The sequence below is a fragment of the Eleutherodactylus coqui genome, chromosome 1 (assembly GCF_035609145.1).
Source record: "Eleutherodactylus coqui strain aEleCoq1 chromosome 1, aEleCoq1.hap1, whole genome shotgun sequence".
In the NCBI taxonomy this organism is placed as follows: domain Eukaryota; kingdom Metazoa; phylum Chordata; class Amphibia; order Anura; family Eleutherodactylidae; genus Eleutherodactylus; species Eleutherodactylus coqui.
Window position 1 is genome coordinate 81,526,368 of NC_089837.1, and position 19,234 is coordinate 81,545,601.

Below are 19,234 nucleotides of genomic sequence, written 5' to 3' on the forward strand. Positions count from 1 at the left end.
TCACGGGTTAACCCCTTCGTGACCGCCAAGACGCATTTTTACTGACTTTACTAAGGAACCTGTGCACTTTTATTTTTTATTCTTTAAACAAGTTTTATTGAGCAAAAACGGGTTGTTAGAATGTCACAATTTAAAAAAAACAATGATACAAAGTCTCATCAAAAGAAGATTGTAACCGATAAGCAATTTTACATATAAAGAGCTCAATTTTTTATTAATTATATATTTAAAAAAAAAAAAAAAAGAGCTAACAGGTGGCTTGCAAATATGGAATACCTCCAATGGGGTTCTTAAAACTCAATGAGCGTATGTAGTGTTAACACAAAGTAGAAGAATAAAGTGATGGGTTTATCCACTTCCACCAATTAAGAGTCTATTTTGCAAAGCTCCCATGAATACTTGCTCCTGTATCCTCCAACGTGCAGGTAGGTGTAAGCTTAGACGTCACAAGAACCCTGGGAGGTTTTCCAAAATGTTGCAACCAAAGCCTTCACTGCTGCTAGTCCATGGAAGACCATGGTCTTATCCGTAGGGGTAAACTGGCATCGCCTCCGTGCAGCAGTGCCAAGGAGCCGCTCCATATTACTGGAATATTCAAAGGACTTTCAAGAAGGAATTTACTTTGGTTCCAAAAGAAGTTAATACTTGGGCGATCCCAACAATTGTATGTTTTAGGGCTCGTGCACACTGGCGATAGATTTTCTAGCGATGCGAGAGTGAGTGAAAACACATGATTATGAAAGCAATGATTTTCAATGGTTTCATTCTCATTTGCGATGTCTTCACTCAAGCCTCGTTGCAATAAAAAAAAAAAATCTGTGACATCACCCATTGTTTTCAATGGAGCCGGGGCCCCACTGAAATCAATGGGAGAAGATCGCAAAACAGCCTTGGAATCCCCCATAGTGAGGATTGAGAGATGGCCGGAGCTACAGGGGATATCCTACATATCTCCCCATATTTGGAGAGGTAGGGGGCAGGGTAAGGGGGCTTCCCCGAGAGTGGGGGCGAGGCTAGAGGGTTTCTCATAGTGATTCTTCTCTGGCCAACAGAGGGGGCGGGGCAATTATATACATATAATTTCGATTACCGCATTCATAGACCCATAACATTTTTCTTTTTTAGTCAATAGTGCTGTGTGAAGGGGATTTTCTTTTTTTGCGGGACATGTTGTCCTTTTAAAATATCAGTATTTTTTGATCTATAAGACTTTTTGATTACGTTTAGAGATGAGCGAACGTACTCGGATAAGCACTACTCGTCCGAGTAATGTGCTTTATCTGAGTATCGCTGTACTCGTCTTGAAAGATTCGGGGGCGCTCCGCTGCTGACAGGTGAGTCGCAGCGGGGAGCGGGGCAGAGCGGGCGGGAGAGAAAGATCTCCCCTCCGTTCCTCCCCGCTCTCCCCTGCAGCTCCCCGCTCCGCAGCGCGTCCCGAATCTTTCAGGACGAGCGGGGAGGTACTCGGATAAGGCACATTACTCGGACGAGTAGTGCTTATCCGAGTACGTTCGCTCATCTCTAATTACGTTCTATTCTAATTTTTTGTAACATGAATGAAGCAGAATTAACTTTTCTCCGTGTGTTTTGTATTCTTTTTTTTATGGCTTGCATTGTGCGGGTTATATACTGTACTAATTTTTTTTACGTGGGACATTACAAATGCGGCAGTACCAAATGTGTGGTGGTTTGGTTTTTTTTGTGTGTGCTTTTCGTTTACATATGAGGAGTAAAAGGTGGAATTTTGACTTTATTTTTAATGTTTTTTGCATTTGAATTTTACCATTTTTTCTTCACTTTTTAAATTTTGTTCATCTAGGAACCTGAGTTTCAACACTTTTCATCTTATAAACACTGCTATGCTTACCATAGATACAATTTTTATGCTGAAAAAGCCCCCCCCCTCAGCTTATACTCCAGTGAGCTACGTAAAAATAAAATAAAAAAAAAAAAATGTAATACTCACCTTGCAGCCGGCAGCCATGATGGTCTCTCCGGTGGTGCGGCAAGCTGCTCTGTAATTCTCCTCGCTGTCGGCTCTCTCTGATAAATGGGGCTTTGAATTTCCCAGCTACCAGCAAGTAAGCACTTTGATTGGATCGAGCACCAGCCAATCACAGCCAGCGCTCGATCATTCACAGCCAGTAAATGACATCACTGAATGGCTGTGATTGGCTTATTGAGCACCGGCTGTGACTGGCTGGCGCTCGATCCAATCACAGCACTTACTTGCTGACAGCTGGGAAATTCAAAGCCCTGTGTAGCAGAGAGAGCGACAGCAGGAAGAATTACACAGCACAACAAGAATTTTCCCCACAAAAACCCTTTTTAAATAGTTAAGTTACAAAACAAAAAAGCTTCACATAAAAGCTATTACAGCATTCATAGCAACCCAGACAATGAAAATATTTTGTTATTCATCTCACATAGTCAATGTCGTAAAAATTTAGAAAGGTATTGCCAGAATAGCCATTTTTCTTTAATTTGCCTCACAAAACAAGTAATAAAAAGCACTCCAAAAGTCTTATGTACCTCAAAATGGTACCGATAAAAAACTAAAACTTGTCCTGTATAAAACAAGCGCTTCTCAACAACTAAATAATCCAATTACAGAGGAAGAAGTGGAGGAATTGAGAAAGAAAAAAACAACTTAGAATTAGGCAAAGCTCCTGGCCCTGTACTACAAAAAATGTATCACTTCTCTCACTGCCCCCCTTACACTTCTATGCAATGAGATTCTGGCAGGAAATTCCTTCATGCCCATATTAGGGTAAGACAGACTTTCCTGGAGCTATCCGTTTGCAGTCCTAGAAAGGTGGGGCTGCACGGACCCTACACTATGGCTCTACAATCCTTGTATTCCTCCAATCCATATTCAGAGAGGCACGAGGCAGGGGTGTCCCCTCTCCCCAGCATTGTTAGCCCTAGTAATGGAACCTCCAGCGTGCTTAATTAGGAATAATCCAAATACAGCGGGAATTGCACAAAGCAGGAAGGAGTATAAAGTAAGTTTACTCGCTCACGATATTTTCCTGACAAAAAGACCCCTCACTACTCTCCCAAATGTAAAGTCTGAGTTGGACAAATTTGAGGCAGTTTACGACCTATCAGTAAACACAGACAAATCAGAAGCTGTGTACACCAATACTCCCCCAAAGATGCAAAAGCTAATCCAGCTTCATTTTGGTTTCCATTGCCCCCACACTATATTACTTATTTGGGTATTAAAATCACCCCCACCTTGAACCCAGTCTATAAATGGAATTACATGCCTCTGTTTAGCACCCTCAAACGAGAGATCAAAAAAATGGAATCAGCGCTCCCCATCTTTGGTAGGGCGCATAAACTCCAGAGGAATGTTCTTCCACAACTTCTCCACCTATTTAGGTGCCTCCCAATTAACATCCATCCACTAGAAATAAAAGCTACGCAGCAGGCCATCTCGCAGTTTATATGGAACAACAAAAGACCTCGGATTAAACAAAAAATAATGTTTTACCATAGGAGAACAGGGGGGCTATCCGAGCCTAATTTGCAAAAATGCTACTCAGCAGCACAGATGGCCCAAATTCCCCCCCCATTATTGCAGGAACTCCGCTTTGGGTGGAGATTGAGGTCCCCTTGGTGTCCCCGGTGGACATTCTTGCAATGCAGCAATGAAAATCACTTAGTCCTTGGTACAAAAAAAAAAAAACAGGCCGCACACTAAGGGGTTAAACATGAGCCCAAGAATGTATTTTCTTGAGCTTTTGTGCTTTGCAGGGTAAGCAGCGCCTCATGAATAACCCGGACTCATCTCTTGCCGGATGCAACAACTTCAAGGCAAGTGCATGGAATATAGTAAACCTTACCCCATAAGTGAAGGGCCGTTGGGATCGGAGGGTCCTTCACTACTTTATTCTGACCGGTTCCCTTTAAAATGTGTTTCTGCAGCTCTTTGGCTGTGTCGTCTGAACCAACGTTTCTCAACTCTAGGCCTCAATAGGTCATGATCTCCTAAAGGACTATTCAGATGATGCGGTGGAGAAGGTTAAAAAATGGATCAGGAATACGCATGCACTTTCACTTTAGCTTTTGATGCGGAGGAGTTTACTACATTGAAACAATGGCAAAACACTGTAAAACCGGATGCGGGTTTCTACGTAGTTTTGATTGCACCATTTCAATACTCCGTAACTATGTAGGGATCAATCAACACAAGAACCTTTGGAGTAAAAAAAAAACATACAATAATAAAAAGCGGAAAATTACTTTAAAGACGAGATGCCATGGAATAAAGGCAGTAGGATGGGTTGTATGGCTGCAGCCCCACTGACTCGTCGGGTCCCCCCACCGACGAGGATCACCTTGGTATATTCTGACCTCAGAGCACCCCTAATTTCCAGAATGAGCGGCAAAATCAGGTTATCCTCAGGATAGGTCACCAATCACCGATTGGCAGGGTTCCACGCTGATCAGCTATTCAACAGGCCTGTTGTTCGTGCTGGAAGCACCCATAGAAAACAATAGGGCTGTACACATGCAATAGGTGGTAAAATAGAACATGCTGGGTCCATTATACACACACATTATATACGCAATGAATATACGCAAGTGTGAAAGGAACAGTGAAAATCAATGAACTTTCACCGACGCCATTCACCGAGCATTAAACGTACGTACACTGCGCATGCAATACGCAATTCAAATACGTTCGCGCGAGCCTGGCCTGACAGTTAGCACAGCGAACAGCTGCTCAGTGGGGATCCCGGGTGGAGGACCCCTGAAACTATTCAAGACCTATTCTGAGGATAGGTCATTAGTAGTTAAAGCCCTGGACAACCCCTTTGACTAAAACCTGGAAAAAAAATGCCTTAAAAATGGTTTGTTCTGCCTAATGAACTTATACCCTATCCACTGGATAGGAGACAAGCATCTGATCAGTGGGGGCCCTACTGCTGGAGCCCCCCACCAATCAGAAGAAAGGGGGTCCTGGATGTCCGCTAATGAATGGAGAAGTGGTCAGGTATCCGAACTGCCGCTCCATTCATTTCAGAGATTGTCAGAGATAGTCGAGTGATTGTCATCTCCGTCAGTCCATTTTCAAGTAACTTATTTGGGCACTCTGAGTTAATAAAGGGGTTAATCAATTTAAGAGATGCAAGAAAGAAACTGAAAAGAGAGAGACTTTGACTCTCAAGGATCTGACACAGCCAGCTCTTTGGTTTCAATGACAACTAATTTATTTTCCATTGGTGGCCCTGCAGGTCAACGAAGCACTTACTGCTGGGTACTACACAGATTACAGCTCATCAATGGGGGTTTCTTAGCTGGTCGAGCACTCAGGCCAAACAACTTACCTGAATGTTATCAAATTTCAAGCCAGGCATAGTCAGTTTCTCCTTATCGATAAACACGGGGTTGTATTGTTGAGTCGCTACAGAAAGGAGTATGTTCCTCGTCTCCTCAGAGGGCAACCAGGCATCATTTCTCCTGTCCATCTCACTCATGTTAAGAGCTGTGGCAAAGGGGTCATCGCTGCCGGCAAACACACTATGGATCTGCGAGAATGGCTTTGGGGACTGGGGTACTTCCACAGAAGCTGATGACGCACTTGGATCAAGGGACTTGTTCGCCACAAAGAAGCCAACAGGATCCTGGGTGGTCTCTGGGGTTATGGGAGCTGAGCCATGTTCAGGGGCACCTGGGGCTGCATTTGGATTACTGACAGAGATAAAGGTGGATGAAGTGGTGAAGGAGTCGAAAAAGTCTGCAGCTGAAGAATTGGTAGTGCCATTGTCGGAGAAGAAGTTGCTCAAGCTTGGACTCGGTTGGACAACTTGGGTTTGAGCCTTAACCGCATTTCTCATCTCCGTTCCAAAACTGGGGGATTTTACCATCTGAGATTCGAAGCCGTCATGGATTAAAAAGGACTGCTGGGAATTAGAATGGCTGAAGATGGTGCAGACAGGGATGGTCTCGTCTGGTGGAGAGGATTTGCTACTTGGAGTAACCAGTTCTTCCTTGTGTTCTCCTTGTAACTCTACACTTTCTTCTACCAGCGGTAAATCCTGCTGCTGCATAAAGTCATTGGTCATAGTCAATGTCTCTGCCCCGGAGTCATCAGGGCTGATATCATGCTCCGTACCATTCGTGTTGTCTACTTGTTCGTTATACTCTTTTGCAGTTATTCGGTCAAGTCCTAAGGTTTCGCTGCTGTCTATTTCATCCACAATGTCTTGTAAGCAGCCGACATCTCCGCCATCATCTTCGCTGATGTTAGGAGAGTCGGAGATGAGGACACTTTCCATCATTTGCTCATTTAGTTTGTCCAGCAAGTTGCCCGAGTCTTCGGAAAGGGTGACATTTTCCTCAGATTCAAAGTTATCTGCATCAAGGTCGATGGTTTCATCCTGGAGGAGAATCTCCTCTTGTTCTTCAGAGGGATCAGTCTGTGGGAGCCCAACGATTGTAGTAGCTTCTGATTCGGCTGCATTATTGGATGAAGTCGGCTCATTTTCGGGGCTGGTATCAGGGTTCTCCATTTCTCCTGTGTAAAAACAAATGGCAGAAGACATGATTTAGGACTTGACAAAAGAAATGGCACTAAAGCAGCACAACAAAACAGCAGCAAGACCTTCATAAACGTCTCAGAAAGCGATGGAACATCTATATTATCCGTTTCCTCATTTTGGCTGTATGCGCACAATGTTTTTTTTTTCCGATCCAGAATAATCGATTTGATTTATTGTGAGATTTTGCTGGCTTTTAGAGATTTTCAGTGTTTGTAACACACATTAAAGAAGCAAAAAAATTGCTTCCTGTTTTTTTGTTCCTTAATCTATGTTTCTGATAATGAACAGTGTAAGAAAAGGAGTGCATTCGCACTTTTTAAATGCATGCATAGACTTGAATGGGCAACAAGCACAATGACATAGGATGTGCTTTGTTTGTTTTTTGTCCATGAATGTGTTCTATTTCCGTATGATCTCGGATGAATCTTTTTCATCTGAAAAGCGCACAGAATACTCATCGTTGTGTTTGCAAAGTTGGCAGAAGAGGGGGATGCCATTACTGGATTAGCATTACTGCAGCGCACGACATGTACTCTGTCCAGCAGGGGGATGTCTGCTCCAATACGAAGGGGATGGGGAGCGCAGGGGCAGGCTAGACAGTAAGGTTAGGACATCGAAAACCGATATATCGAAATACCGATGCATCGCTAATGCTTTGGCGATACTTTTCAGCGATATTGGTATGTCCGATATATCAGTAACAGCGATATTGGTATGTCCGATATATCGGTAACATCGATAGTTTAAGGTGATAGATCATCGATTTTTGTAAAGAAGAGACGTGTCTTGTGTTGTAGTGACCATTATCTTCTTTCTTTAAAGTCCGCCCTTTCCTTTGTGTTGTACAGGATGTAGTTTTGCTCAAGGCACTAATGAACTTATAAACAAGTTCTAGAAACTTTTGGAAAGTGTCAGGTGACTCTTTGTCCCCAATAAGGTTTGCTCCAGGCAAAACGTCTCTCAGAAAAAGTGGGGTCTTCGGCCCCTTTACATGCGTTTGTTCATCCGGTTAGACATAGGCTCTGAACGCTTCCATCTAACGCGACGGCTGTGGGCAATGCTTTCTAAATGAAAGCATTTCCACATGTAGATGGAGGCTGCGCTGAACGCACGAAAGACGCATACAGAAAAGGAGATGCGACATGTCATGCGTTCAGTGTCTAATACGAACGCAGTGCCCATAGAAAAGATAGGAGACCCATCTAACACAATTACAATTGCGTTTGCGTTACCAGGCCCTGCATTGTTTACAAGTTGCCATGGAGACCGCTGGTCCCTCAGCAGCAACTTGAAACAATGCAGGGCACGCAGCCTTACAAACACGCAGAGATCATGCTCACATCCCGTCAGGTCCAGCGGCCAGCTTCTGGCTTCCTTGTAGCTGGCAGGACCTTTCAGTGTGTTCACCTCCAATCATCTTTCTGCACTCCCGCATTTAAAAAAGTAGATATATTGAAATATTGATAGTTTTCCACCGATATTTTACAATAATCGATAGTATCGACTATCGCTGAACAAACTATCGATATTTTTGTGTCAATGTCCCAACCTTACTAGACAGGTCCTCGTAGTAGGAGACTCTATTAGGGGGACAGAGAGGGCAATCTGCCACAAAGAGAGGGATCATCGAACAGTGTGCAGTATTCCTGGTGCTCGAATTCGACACATTACAGATAGGGGTAACAGAGTAACGTTATTAACTGGGACAATGTTCTCAAAAATAAGAGTACAAACAATAGACGGTAAATGTTTAAAAGGATCTTAAATACTTACTGTGGGTACTAGTACAATATGTGTCCACAGGAACTATGGGTGGAGGCATGGGTTGGCTGGGCTCAGTGACAGGAAACCCTTAGATCCCCTGGTGGGCACATAGTACAGTGCCCCCATTCCTTCTAATTAGTGGATCCTCCAATAGCAGCAAATGCAGTGTCGGGGAGCTTACTGACAAGAGCGGACAGTAAATGGTAGTGGAGGCTGAACGGATAACTTGACTAATGCCGTATGTCCCTTCCTCCTCCAGGGTAAAGAAATCTTCCCAGCTGGTGCACAAACAACATCTCCGGGGTGACCTTTACCCTACTGATGCCGCATGTCACTTTCTGCAGGATGGAGTAACACACATGTAGAGATCCACATGCCAACCTTGTGGGAGCTCCCTGCCGGCTGCTGCAAGAACTTGTGCGGGCTGACACTTACCCCACTGATGCTGCATGTTGGTTCCTCGTCCAGGGGGGAGCACTGGAGATGTACAGCCCCACAGGCCAACCTTGTGGAAGCTCCCCGCCGGTGATGAGGGACCAGAGGCTGCTGAGGCCAGAGCAATCCGCCGACATAGGAGGGTGCAAAACACGGGCTGTCAGTCCTCGGGAGGCACTCCAACCAGAGCGCCAGAGGGGGTTCTGATCACAGCTGAGGTGCTACATTGGCGTTCCCTGTCACTGAGCCCAGCCAACCCATGTCTCCGCTCATAGTTCCGGTGGCGACATATTGCACTAGTGTTAAGAATAGAAGAAAACCAATGTGGCTCAATAAAGATGTAGAGGGGGCAATAAACAACAAGAAGAAATGATTAAACTACTAAAACAAGAAGGCAGCAAAGATGTACAACAAAGCTATAAGAAAAGCAAAATTAAAATTATGCAAAAAGCAAACAAAAGCAGCAAGGGTGGAGACAGAGAGAGTTATTGCCAAATAGAGTAAAACTAACCCTAAACTGTTCTTCGACTATATAAACTGTAAAAAGATTAAAACGGATAGTGTGGGCTCTTTAAAAAGTAATGAGGGAAAAATTGTAGGGGGTGAGGAGGAAAAAGCTAATCTGTTAAATAGTTTTTTTTGCAAGTGCATTCACTCAGGAAAATGAAATAAAGTGTCCGAGAGTCGGCCCCGACTAAACAGATAAAGATAGAAACTCAACTGAAGCAACCAGTGTCAGGAAGCTGCTGCCAAGGAAAATCGGATCATGAGGCGCATCAAAAGAGGTGTAGGGGCACATGACGAGAACATTGTTCTTCCTTTTTACAAGTCACTGGTCAGACCACACATTGAATATTGTGGACAGTTTTGGGCACCAATACTCAAGAAGGACATATCAGAGCTTGAGTGGGTACAAAGGTGGGCAACTAAAGTAATGAATGAAATAGGCGGACTACGATACCCAGCGAGGTCATCAAAATTGGGGTTATTTAGTTTAGAACAAAATACAGCTGAGAGGACAATACAGAGCTCTCTCCCATCATCTATTTATCCCCAGGACTGTGAGTGTAGTAATTAAACTTAAAGGGGTTTTCCGGGTATTCGCTACTGATGACTTATCTTCAGGATTGAAATCAATGAGAGTGAAGCTTCTATTACACTTTTGGCTCTGACCCCAATGTGAACGTCCAGCTCTGTTACACAGACAGTGAGTCGGATGATCAGATGATTGGCAAGGATCCTGAGCGGTGACCTTCCATGGCCTATCCTGAGAATAAGTCGTCCATGGTACATGCCTGAAGAAAACTTTACAAACTTAATTTTCACAAGCTTTTTGTGACATTTTTTTTAAATGGATGCCATTTTGGCCTACGGGTGATGGGTGCATTGGATGCTACAGCTAGGCATTCATTTTAGTGCTCATGTACACGACTGTTTGCACCATGTATTATGCGTGCGTTGCATGGTTATGTGATACGTGGTCAATGGACTTTCATTTAGCCATGCACATGCGCGTGTGGACACTGTATCGATACGCACGAGAAATAGATCGCAGCATGCTCTATTTGTCTGCGTACAACGCAGTGTGAGCCCTTTACACTGGTATAGGCAGCTCATGAAATGCTTCCACACGAGGAATTAAAAAAATTAAATAGATAGCCACATGTCCGTGTGATACGCAGGTATGTGCAGCGCACTCACAGCCATACGCGGTCTCTTCTAGCAGAGCCAATGTGCCCAAAATCGGTGAAACGCAGCGCTTTACTCCTATGCCCACGGATAAGCCCTAAGGCCTCATATCCACTTGCACGCACGGATACCACTGCTGAATCCCGCAGAGGTATGTGTGTGTGCCCACGGACATGGAGAGGAAAAGACAGTTTCTTACCTCTCCGGATCCATCTTCTTTCTTCAGTGCGGCGCATGCGTCCGGGAGTGCCGGCCGACGTGCCCGACCATGCGCAGTGGTTTCTTCTTAGTTTCTGAATCTCCTGCTTTCCCGTGGATCTGTGGCACGTCCGCAGTGTCAGCTGCCGGTGTGCCGCGCATCAGACGGCTTCCATTGACTTCAGTGGAAGCCATCCCTGCGAGATCCACAGGAAGATGGAGCATGCTGCAATTTCTTTCTGCACGTGTGATCCGCATGACGGGGGGGGGGGTGGGAACTAAATAAAATCGCATCTGCATGCTTTAAATTGCCATGCGGATACTAATGCATCCCTATGGGCGGCAAGAGGTGCGGATCTCCACACGTGGACATTGGGCCTTAGAGCTTTGGAGGATTTGGTGTAGATCTTCCAGTGCAGCTCTAGAAAATCCACACCAAGTACACAAGGCCATGGTCACACAGGGGGATGGGGGGGGGGGGGGGGGGACTTGCCACGGGTTTGCCATCTGGACTCTCCGCACACATAATCTGCAGCGTTTGGAGTAGTGGCAAAGTTGCTGTGGCAAACAATCCCCTGTGGAAGCAGGGTTACCGCCTGCCCGGTAAGTAACTGGCCCCATTAGAGGCTGGTCATTGATGGAAAGTGTATGCTGCACATGGAGAATGCTGAGCAAGGAGTACAAGCGGCGGTCATGGGCGGAGCTGAGGAAGAGGTGGCCTCGCCACAACTCCTGGGGCGAGCCTGTGGACTAAGGGTGCTGCAATCCCCATTCCAGCAGCGGCTGCAGCTCACGCTCCTTGCGGCGGTGCAGGTCTGAATTGTGTTCGCCTAGTCAGAGACCAAGCCAAGCGGACTTGATTTGCGGATGATCCGCAGTTCAAGCCACCCACAGGGAAGCATGGGCGGTCGCAACTAAATTAAAGAATGCGGATTTGATTTGCGGACCTTTTGTTCCAGAATCTGCCATGCACATGTCCAACGGAAAGCCGTGCGGACCACCCGCAGTACAGATAACCCGGAAGATATGCAGGGTCCCCCGCCGGAGTCCATGCCCACGCGGAATCCGATCCGCTCGTGGACATGAGGTCTAACAGTGTATCTATGCCAACTTCACACGGGTGAGTGCAATATCGGGTTATGGATAACAGTCCAATATCGCGCTTGCCAACATGAAATTACCCCACGGATGCGAGGCGGTTTCATATCAAAACCCCTCTGCATAACTTCGGGAAAGTAGCGAACCCCCGCCGCAGCTGGATCGTAGAATGTCTCCCATTATTTTTAATGGGGTAATGGGGGAACCACACATCACACTCACCAAGCACGTGGTGCGATGCTGCCACCGACACCCTTGTGAGCAAAGGGCAAGGGCACACCTAAAAATAGGGGCAATGCGAGAAAAAAAAACAAAAAGTAAACAAACAAAAAAAGAATGGGGGTCATATTCGTGCGAGATATATGCGTCTTGCAATGCACGAATTTGGTGAATTCCTCGCCAATTTTCACATCAAAAGCAGTGCAAATTTAGTGCTGCGCCATGTCCACTAAGGTCACTCGGCAACAAATCCCCCCGACACAGACGTAACCAGCAAGACTGTTTTTGTTGCCCATAGCAACCAGTCAGAGCACAGCTTTAATGTCTGACAATGCTCAACTACAATGAAAGCTGCGCTGTGATTGGTTGCTAGGAGCAACACAGGCAGCTATGTTAAATGAGGCCCACATTATCTATGAAATATACAGCTTTTTAGCTTCAAAATGAATGAAGCTTTATTTAAACATACCGGGAAACTTCATTTAATGGACCTCGGATGTGTTGTTAGCAGCAGAACACACACACGCTGTTTTTAAAACGTCACAGTACATACAAACACAGGAACCAAACCTACCTAACATCCCTTACCGGTCTCGCCCGCCTCTGACAACACTCAGACGAAACCGGTAATTACTGCGCAGGCGTAAATAAGCTGTCAAACCCTGGGAGAGCAACGCGCATGCGCCAATGTCACGACTTGCCCCTTGTACGCATGCGTGAATTTTAGTGCGCAGGCGCAGTACTCGCAAAATCGAATGCAATCAACTTTATTTATACAAAACAGTAGCTTGGGAAACAGGAAGATGAGTTGGTACGGGAGCCGTAGTGAGTCAAAATACATCACTGAAAGCAAAGCTGAGGGTTTTTTGTTGATACTGCAGTGACAAGTGGGACCGGGATGGAGGACGATGCTCCTGTTATCTACGGGCTGGAGTTTCAGGTGTGGTGTCCTCTGTTGTTACATATGTTGGTTGTATCCAGCTGTTCTATTCAGTTTATAAATGCTATTAGGTGTTACACACACAATTTATATATTGTTTTACCTTGCTGTGCAGTGTCTGGTATATGGACTACATTACCCAGAATGCAAATCATCAGAGCAGAAATAGGTGAACCAGGAATGCTGGGAGATTTCAGCTCTGAAGGCTGCAGAATTTCAAATGCAGTTCAATGCATTGTGTAATGTAGGGTCTATGCGTATATTCAACTGACATTTATAAACTATTGATGTATATAATCTGTACAATGGTGGATGTGAGATTATATAAGAAGGTGATGTCACATGGTGTGATGTACACCGCATTGTAGATGGAGCATTGGGGCCCCTAGTCTCCGGCTTAGTTGGGGTCCAAGTAGATGCCAACCGATAAATCAGCAGGATATGCCTGATCGGTGGGCCCCTCGCCCACTGGAGACCTGGGAGGGGGATGCCATGAACCCTGTTTGACCATAGAAGTCAGTGAAAGGTGACTAAAGTGCTTTCTGTAACGCCAATAGACCGTAGGAGGCTTGCACACCTGCGCTGGACGAAACCAGACGGACCCCATTGACGCCCCCATGTTTTTAGCCGGATCTGCGACAGAACCTCTGGCCAAAGGTTCCTCCACCAACATGACACCACCCATAAAGGGGTATTCCGAGACTTTTGCTGTTGATCACCTATCCTCAGAATAGGCCATCAATAGTTGTTCTGCAGAGCTCCACCGCTCCAGATCCCTGTCGATCGGCTGATCATTCGGCCCTCTGTGAGTGCAGTCGGCCGGACGTCCTCATCACAGGGCATAGCTAGAAGCGGAAGAGAAGGCTTCACTACCATTTAGATCAGTAGGAACGATGCCGTTCATTACGCTCCTGGCTCCTCATTGTTGTCAGATCTCAATGGGAGTGAAGCCATCTATTACTCTTCTAGCTCTGACCACCGATGAGGCCGTCTGACCCGCCGCACTGACAGCAAGCCAGCTGATTGGTGGGGTCCCGAGCGGCGGATTCCTGATGATCAACTATTGATGACCTGTCCTGAGGATCATCAGTAGTAAATGCCTTTAATGCCACTCCTGGGATTTGATGAATGGGATCCGTAGACCCCCATTCTCCCGATGGGTGGGAGTACTTATTGACTATCCTAATCCTATGGAAATTCCATAAATGTTAGAGATGGGAATGTCCCTTTAGGGCGGCTTTACACGGGCGAGAATCTTGTGCTCTATCTTTGTGCGTGCCCTCGCATCGCATCTGTCACTGTTGTCAATGGGGTCGGCTGCAGCATTGCACTGCATCCTAGGTGCACGCGATGCGAGGTCTCCCATTGAAAACAATGGGAGAATCTCCGCGACTTATCCGAAGAGATGCGACGCGGTTTTGAGAGAAAAACGTCTCGCATCCACAGGGAAAATGCAGGTTGGTGAGTGCAAAATCGGGCTGTGATTAACCGCCTGACATGGATCTCGCCCATGTGAAGTCAGCCTAAGGTGCGGCACATGTGGTGGCTTTTCTGTGGGTTTTCCTCATTGGAAAAATCCACATTGAAATCCGCAGCCTTTGGTTCTGATTTTGGCGTGGGCTTTTTATACGGATCCGCAGCAGACTTAACTCCCTGAAATTGAAAGGGTAAAATCTGCGTCAAAATCCACACCAAACGGCGCGTGTGAACGCACCCCTAGCGTCTGCTCACATGGCGGTATTTTCTGTCCGTGTTCAGGGTGCCCACCCACTAGCGTTTTTTTACTGCGAAATTCGCAGCGGTTTTTTTTTTCTGCAGGGGTCTTTGGGCTATGGGACATGCAAAGCTAAAATCGCGATCGCGCAAAATCGCGATATCGCGGTAAATCGCGATTTTGCGCGATCGTGATTTTTACATTACAAGTCCCATAGACCCCCTGCAGAAAAAAAAACCCTGCGAATTTCGCAGTGAAAAAAAACGCTAGTGGGTGGGCGCCCTCACTCTGTATTTTTCACTGACTGAATACAGGAAGGACCCTCTGAATCAGATTGGTGCTTTCATACGTTCCTTTTTCACGTGGACTGATGTTGCGCGTAAAAAAAACCTGCAGTAATATTCATGGTCCAAAATCGCCCATTAAGGCTAGATTTACACGGGCCATGTGAGTTACGGCCGAGTTTCACGCGCGCAGCTCGCATCGCACAGCACACGGACGCTCCATCCTCGTGCCGCCTGATGTGCGGGATGCTTCGCATTGCGTGTCTTAATCTCGTGCAGTGGGTTTACAAACTCTGACTATGGGTCCAGGTGAAAAATCTCTTTTGTGCTTGAACTGATTGAAATGAAACAAAATCGGATTAAGCGCCCCTTAAGGACATTAGGACGCAACGATTATCGCTCAGAATTCGTTTAAGCGATCAAAAGTGAGCGATGGTTTTGATTTTAAAGACGGACGTTTAACCCTTTCCAATCCAATTTGTATCCTGGTTTTCCTAGGGGGCTTACTCTTTTTCTGCTGTTATACAACAGCGCTATCTGCTGGCTAAAGCCAGTACTGCATGAGGTGACACATTGGATAGGCTCCAACAGCAGAGAGGCTGGCAATATACAGTAAGAGAACCCTGACTGATGTTTTCCAGCATCGGAGCTATGCGGCCTTAAATCGTAATGTCTTCCAAGGTCAGACAGTGGATTGGAAAGGGTTAAACTTAATGATTATCGTTGGAAAATGGCGGCCGGGAATTTCAGTCGTTCTTTTATCGTCGTGTAGCGTTAACATTTAATCATAATTGAACGATAGTTTATTTGAAAGACGTGTGCATCAGTAAAGGCAAAAAAAAAGGTAAAAAAATCGCTAAACGGATTTACTTTAACCAAACGAAAAGTAATCTGCCAAACGATGGATTTTACGTGGACTGGAAGACTGAATGAACGAATTACTAATGAAAAGTGCACGATGGGCGCATGTTTGCACATAACGATTACCGCTCACTTTCGGCACTTTTAATGAGTTTTGAGCGATAATCGTTGCGTCCAAATGGGCCTTAACTCGAACCTCTGAGTCCAGCCTCAAAGACGTCTCCAGAGCAGCACCAGTCCTCTGGAACGCACTACCCCAAACCATCCGGGCAATCACTGAGGTATGATCTAAAAACGCACCTCTTCAGGTAGACATACCACACCTCCTAAACCAAACCCCTCTGTACTCCGCCTGATAACATGCTCCCTGTCCTACCGACTGCAATCCCTGCTAGCCGCCATCAACCGCCCCCTGCAGTCACACCGATTCAGCCACTAAATGGCTTAATGTCTGACCATTGTCTGTGTATAGCATCCCTCACTCTCCACCTCCCCATACCGTGCACATCTCCGCCATACCGTGCACATCTCCAGCCCCTTTACCTTCTGTATATCCCCCATTATTTGTAGTATGTAAGCTCGTTAGAGCAGGACCCTCACCCCTATTGTTTCCATCAACTGATTACTATATAACCGTGGTCTTGTTTCTGTTCCCCCGTCTTGTGACAGCTGTAGCAGAGGATTCCTTCATCCCCACGGGGAGTCCCCTCATCACTGAGCACTTTGACAGCAGCAGCAGAGGATCGCGATGTTCTCCCATTGCTTTCAATGGGGCTGGCGTGATATGGGCCAGTGAGTTTTTCCCATTTTTTTTTTTTTTAATGGGAGACCTTGCATTGTGTGTACCTAGCACATGGTCCGCTGCTGCCGCCATTGAAGGCGATGGGCGCTGCGATGCGAGACTCCGCAGACTAATAATAATCTTTATTTGTATAGCACCAACTTATTCCGCAGAAAGATAGAACATGCCACGATTTGTTTCCCGCATAGTATCGCAGTCCCACGCACGAAAACATCGCTCATGTGTATGACCCCAATTAAAAGAATTGGGTTCATAGTTGTGCGTCTCAAAACACACAAATCTTGCGCAATTTTCTTGCCCGTGTGAAGGCAGCCAAAGAAACAGAAATAATTGCAAGAAATCCGAACATTGCTCCACCTGTCCTTGCCACGCAGCAGCGGTAAGCAGTATGTGGTTACTGCAGCACAGCTGCATCATATAATAGCGCTATAAGGGGGCCTTCACGCTTGCGATAAAATGGCGCGATGCAAGTGAAAACGCAGAATTACGAAACCAATGATTTTCAATGGTTTCATTCCCATTTGCGATGTTTTCCTTCATGCGAGGAGGAATGGAAAAAATATCGCAGCACGTCCTATCTCTCTGAGTTTGGCTTTTCTTTTTACTCCCACGTTTCCCTATGGAGCCTCCTTTTTATCGCAAGGCGTGAACTTGCGTTTTTCGTGTGATGTGTTTTTAACATTAGAGGTGGGAAAAACCTGTACCTGGTTTTACTGGGAGTTGATGCAGTTCTACATCTGTTTTCGCCTCTCATCCAATCAGGAGATTGCTACAGCTGTCAATCAAAGCTGTAGTGCATCCTATTGGTCAGAGAGAATCGGAGGCAGAAGTCCCGCCCACAATGCACTCGCAGAACGCACTGGGAATCAAAAGTTGAATTACTCACCAATGTGGCTGCAGACAGCCGTGATAGCGGTATGATGCCTCCCTGTGCTGAGGGGTCTTCGTTTATCCGTCAGCAATTGTGAAGAAGCCAAACTGCTGCTCAGAGTCCCTTTTGATAAGTCTGTACTTTACTCCTCCGTGTGAAGAAGCATTGACTTTGCACTATAAATTTGGCAACTGCAAGACTTATCAAGTATTCGCTCCCTAACACCCAGTCGGTCTCACAATTGGGTCCAGGGCCAAGTGGATGCTGAGCAGCGGGCCGAGAAAGGGCAAAAGTGCTGGAATTATAGAAACGACTGCAGTAGTATACTGCAACGTCCAGGTGTTGCATTGCAGCGAATAGATATTATGAAATTATCCAGCATGTAGTTTTTCAAACAATAACTGAATAGTGGATATTAAAGTGCCCTTCTGGCCCTGGACAAACGAAGATGGCCGCACCAGGCTCACACGAGCGGATTTGAATTGCGAATTCCGCAATCAGCGGCCATGCAGACTTTCCGCAGAAAAACGCAGGCATTGATACAAGTTGTGGATTCCACAAGCGGAAGAAAAATTGCAGAATGCTCTATCTTACCACGGAATCCACGCGGACGGCCTCCATTGATGTCAATGGAGGCACCCAACCCCCGACCATACGCAATTAACATTGCGTAATGGGATGCGGTGCTGGAAATACAACCAAAAAAAATGTGGTCATTCACAGTACAGTTAAGTGAGGTAAGCAGGGTCACCGGCTGGGCTCACAGCCAGAATCTGCTGCAGGTCTCCTGCATGTGGAATCTGTCCCCCTTTGTGCAAGTCTGGCCTACCTGATGCACATTGTTCATTATGCATTAGTAGTCTAAGACACTGTATGCCCCTCTGATTGGCCAGTGCTACTCTTGTGGGTAACACTGGCCAATCAAGGCAGCGTGTAGTGTCCACACAGTTATTTACTATGTCGGGATTCCGTCACAGTGCTGTTTTTGGCCGCTGTGACTGAATCACCCAAGCAGAACAAAAAGGAACAATTCTCTTGCATTAGTGAAATGGGCACCACTTTGGCATCCTTTTTACAAGTGTTCCATTAATTAACGCTGAGTGGACACTCACTTAGACTAATGATGCTACATACTAATGCCCTGTATGCATTGGGTAGTCAGAGAGCGGGTGCATTCTTCTTGTTTGTCCAGGATCGGAGGGTCTCTTTAAGGAGTCACCCCACCTTTTCTCTCCTGGGTGGTAAAGTTGGTTGAGACAAGCATATGAGGCTCAAGGAGTCTTGTTTATTAGTTCTACTCTAATAAGACCTACCCACAAACTACTTGTGTATTAAACGGTACAGCCGGGATCCTTTCCCTGCATCTCCCCATGTTTGGGTGCAAGATCAGAGGTCCTCTAACACTTTAATGAAGGCATAGTACAGTTGGTGGCCCTTTTTGAGTTTTGCTTCTGAGCCATATGGATTGGTAAATTTTGTTTTGTTTTTCCATTCTTCCCAATGTACCTTAGCACCGTGTCTTACTGCAGCACTACTGACTTATGTACTTGTATCCCCAGTGGTGACACAACCTACGAACACTTGTCTTTTTGTTGTAGTGTTTAACACTTTCCAATCCACTGTCTGACGTCTAAAGACATTCTGATTGAAGGCTGTACAGCTCCGATGTCGGAAGACGTCCAGCAGGGTATTCTTACTGTAGATTACTGGCCACTCTGTTGTCAGGGGCCTCTCCAGCATGTCCCATACCGCAGTACTTGCTCTAGCCAGCAGATGGCGCCATTGTACAATGGCAGAAAGAGAAA

The 19,234-nt window shown here is 45.9% G+C and overlaps 2 protein-coding genes across 6 annotated transcripts in view; one reads left to right on the forward strand and one right to left on the reverse strand.

Annotated features, from left to right (window-relative positions):
• TRAPPC12 (trafficking protein particle complex subunit 12) overlaps positions 1-12,651 on the reverse strand; it is a 118,939-nt gene extending 106,288 nt beyond the window's left edge. The window contains exons 1-2 of one of the 5 annotated variants that reach the window (XM_066597701.1): positions 12,532-12,651; positions 5,340-6,529 (exon numbers count right to left, since the gene is read on the reverse strand). In XM_066597701.1, coding sequence (XP_066453798.1) covers positions 5,340-6,529; positions 12,532-12,538 — 1,197 coding nt within the window. In that variant the 5' untranslated portion in view covers positions 12,539-12,651. Of the gene's footprint in view, positions 1-5,339; positions 6,530-8,753; positions 8,785-9,264; positions 9,277-12,426; positions 12,494-12,531 lie in introns of those variants that run through there. The other 4 variants (XM_066597708.1, XM_066597692.1, XM_066597719.1 and 1 more) reach the window with 4 other exon arrangements.
• Positions 12,652-12,743: 92 nt separating this feature from the next.
• The window catches only part of EIPR1 (EARP complex and GARP complex interacting protein 1), a 202,779-nt gene continuing 196,288 nt past the window's right edge, over positions 12,744-19,234 (forward strand). Inside the window, exon 1 of the mRNA XM_066597732.1 lies at positions 12,744-12,897. Within this exon, the coding sequence (XP_066453829.1) occupies positions 12,856-12,897 (42 nt within the window). The 5' untranslated portion in view covers positions 12,744-12,855. The remainder of the gene's footprint in view (positions 12,898-19,234) is intronic.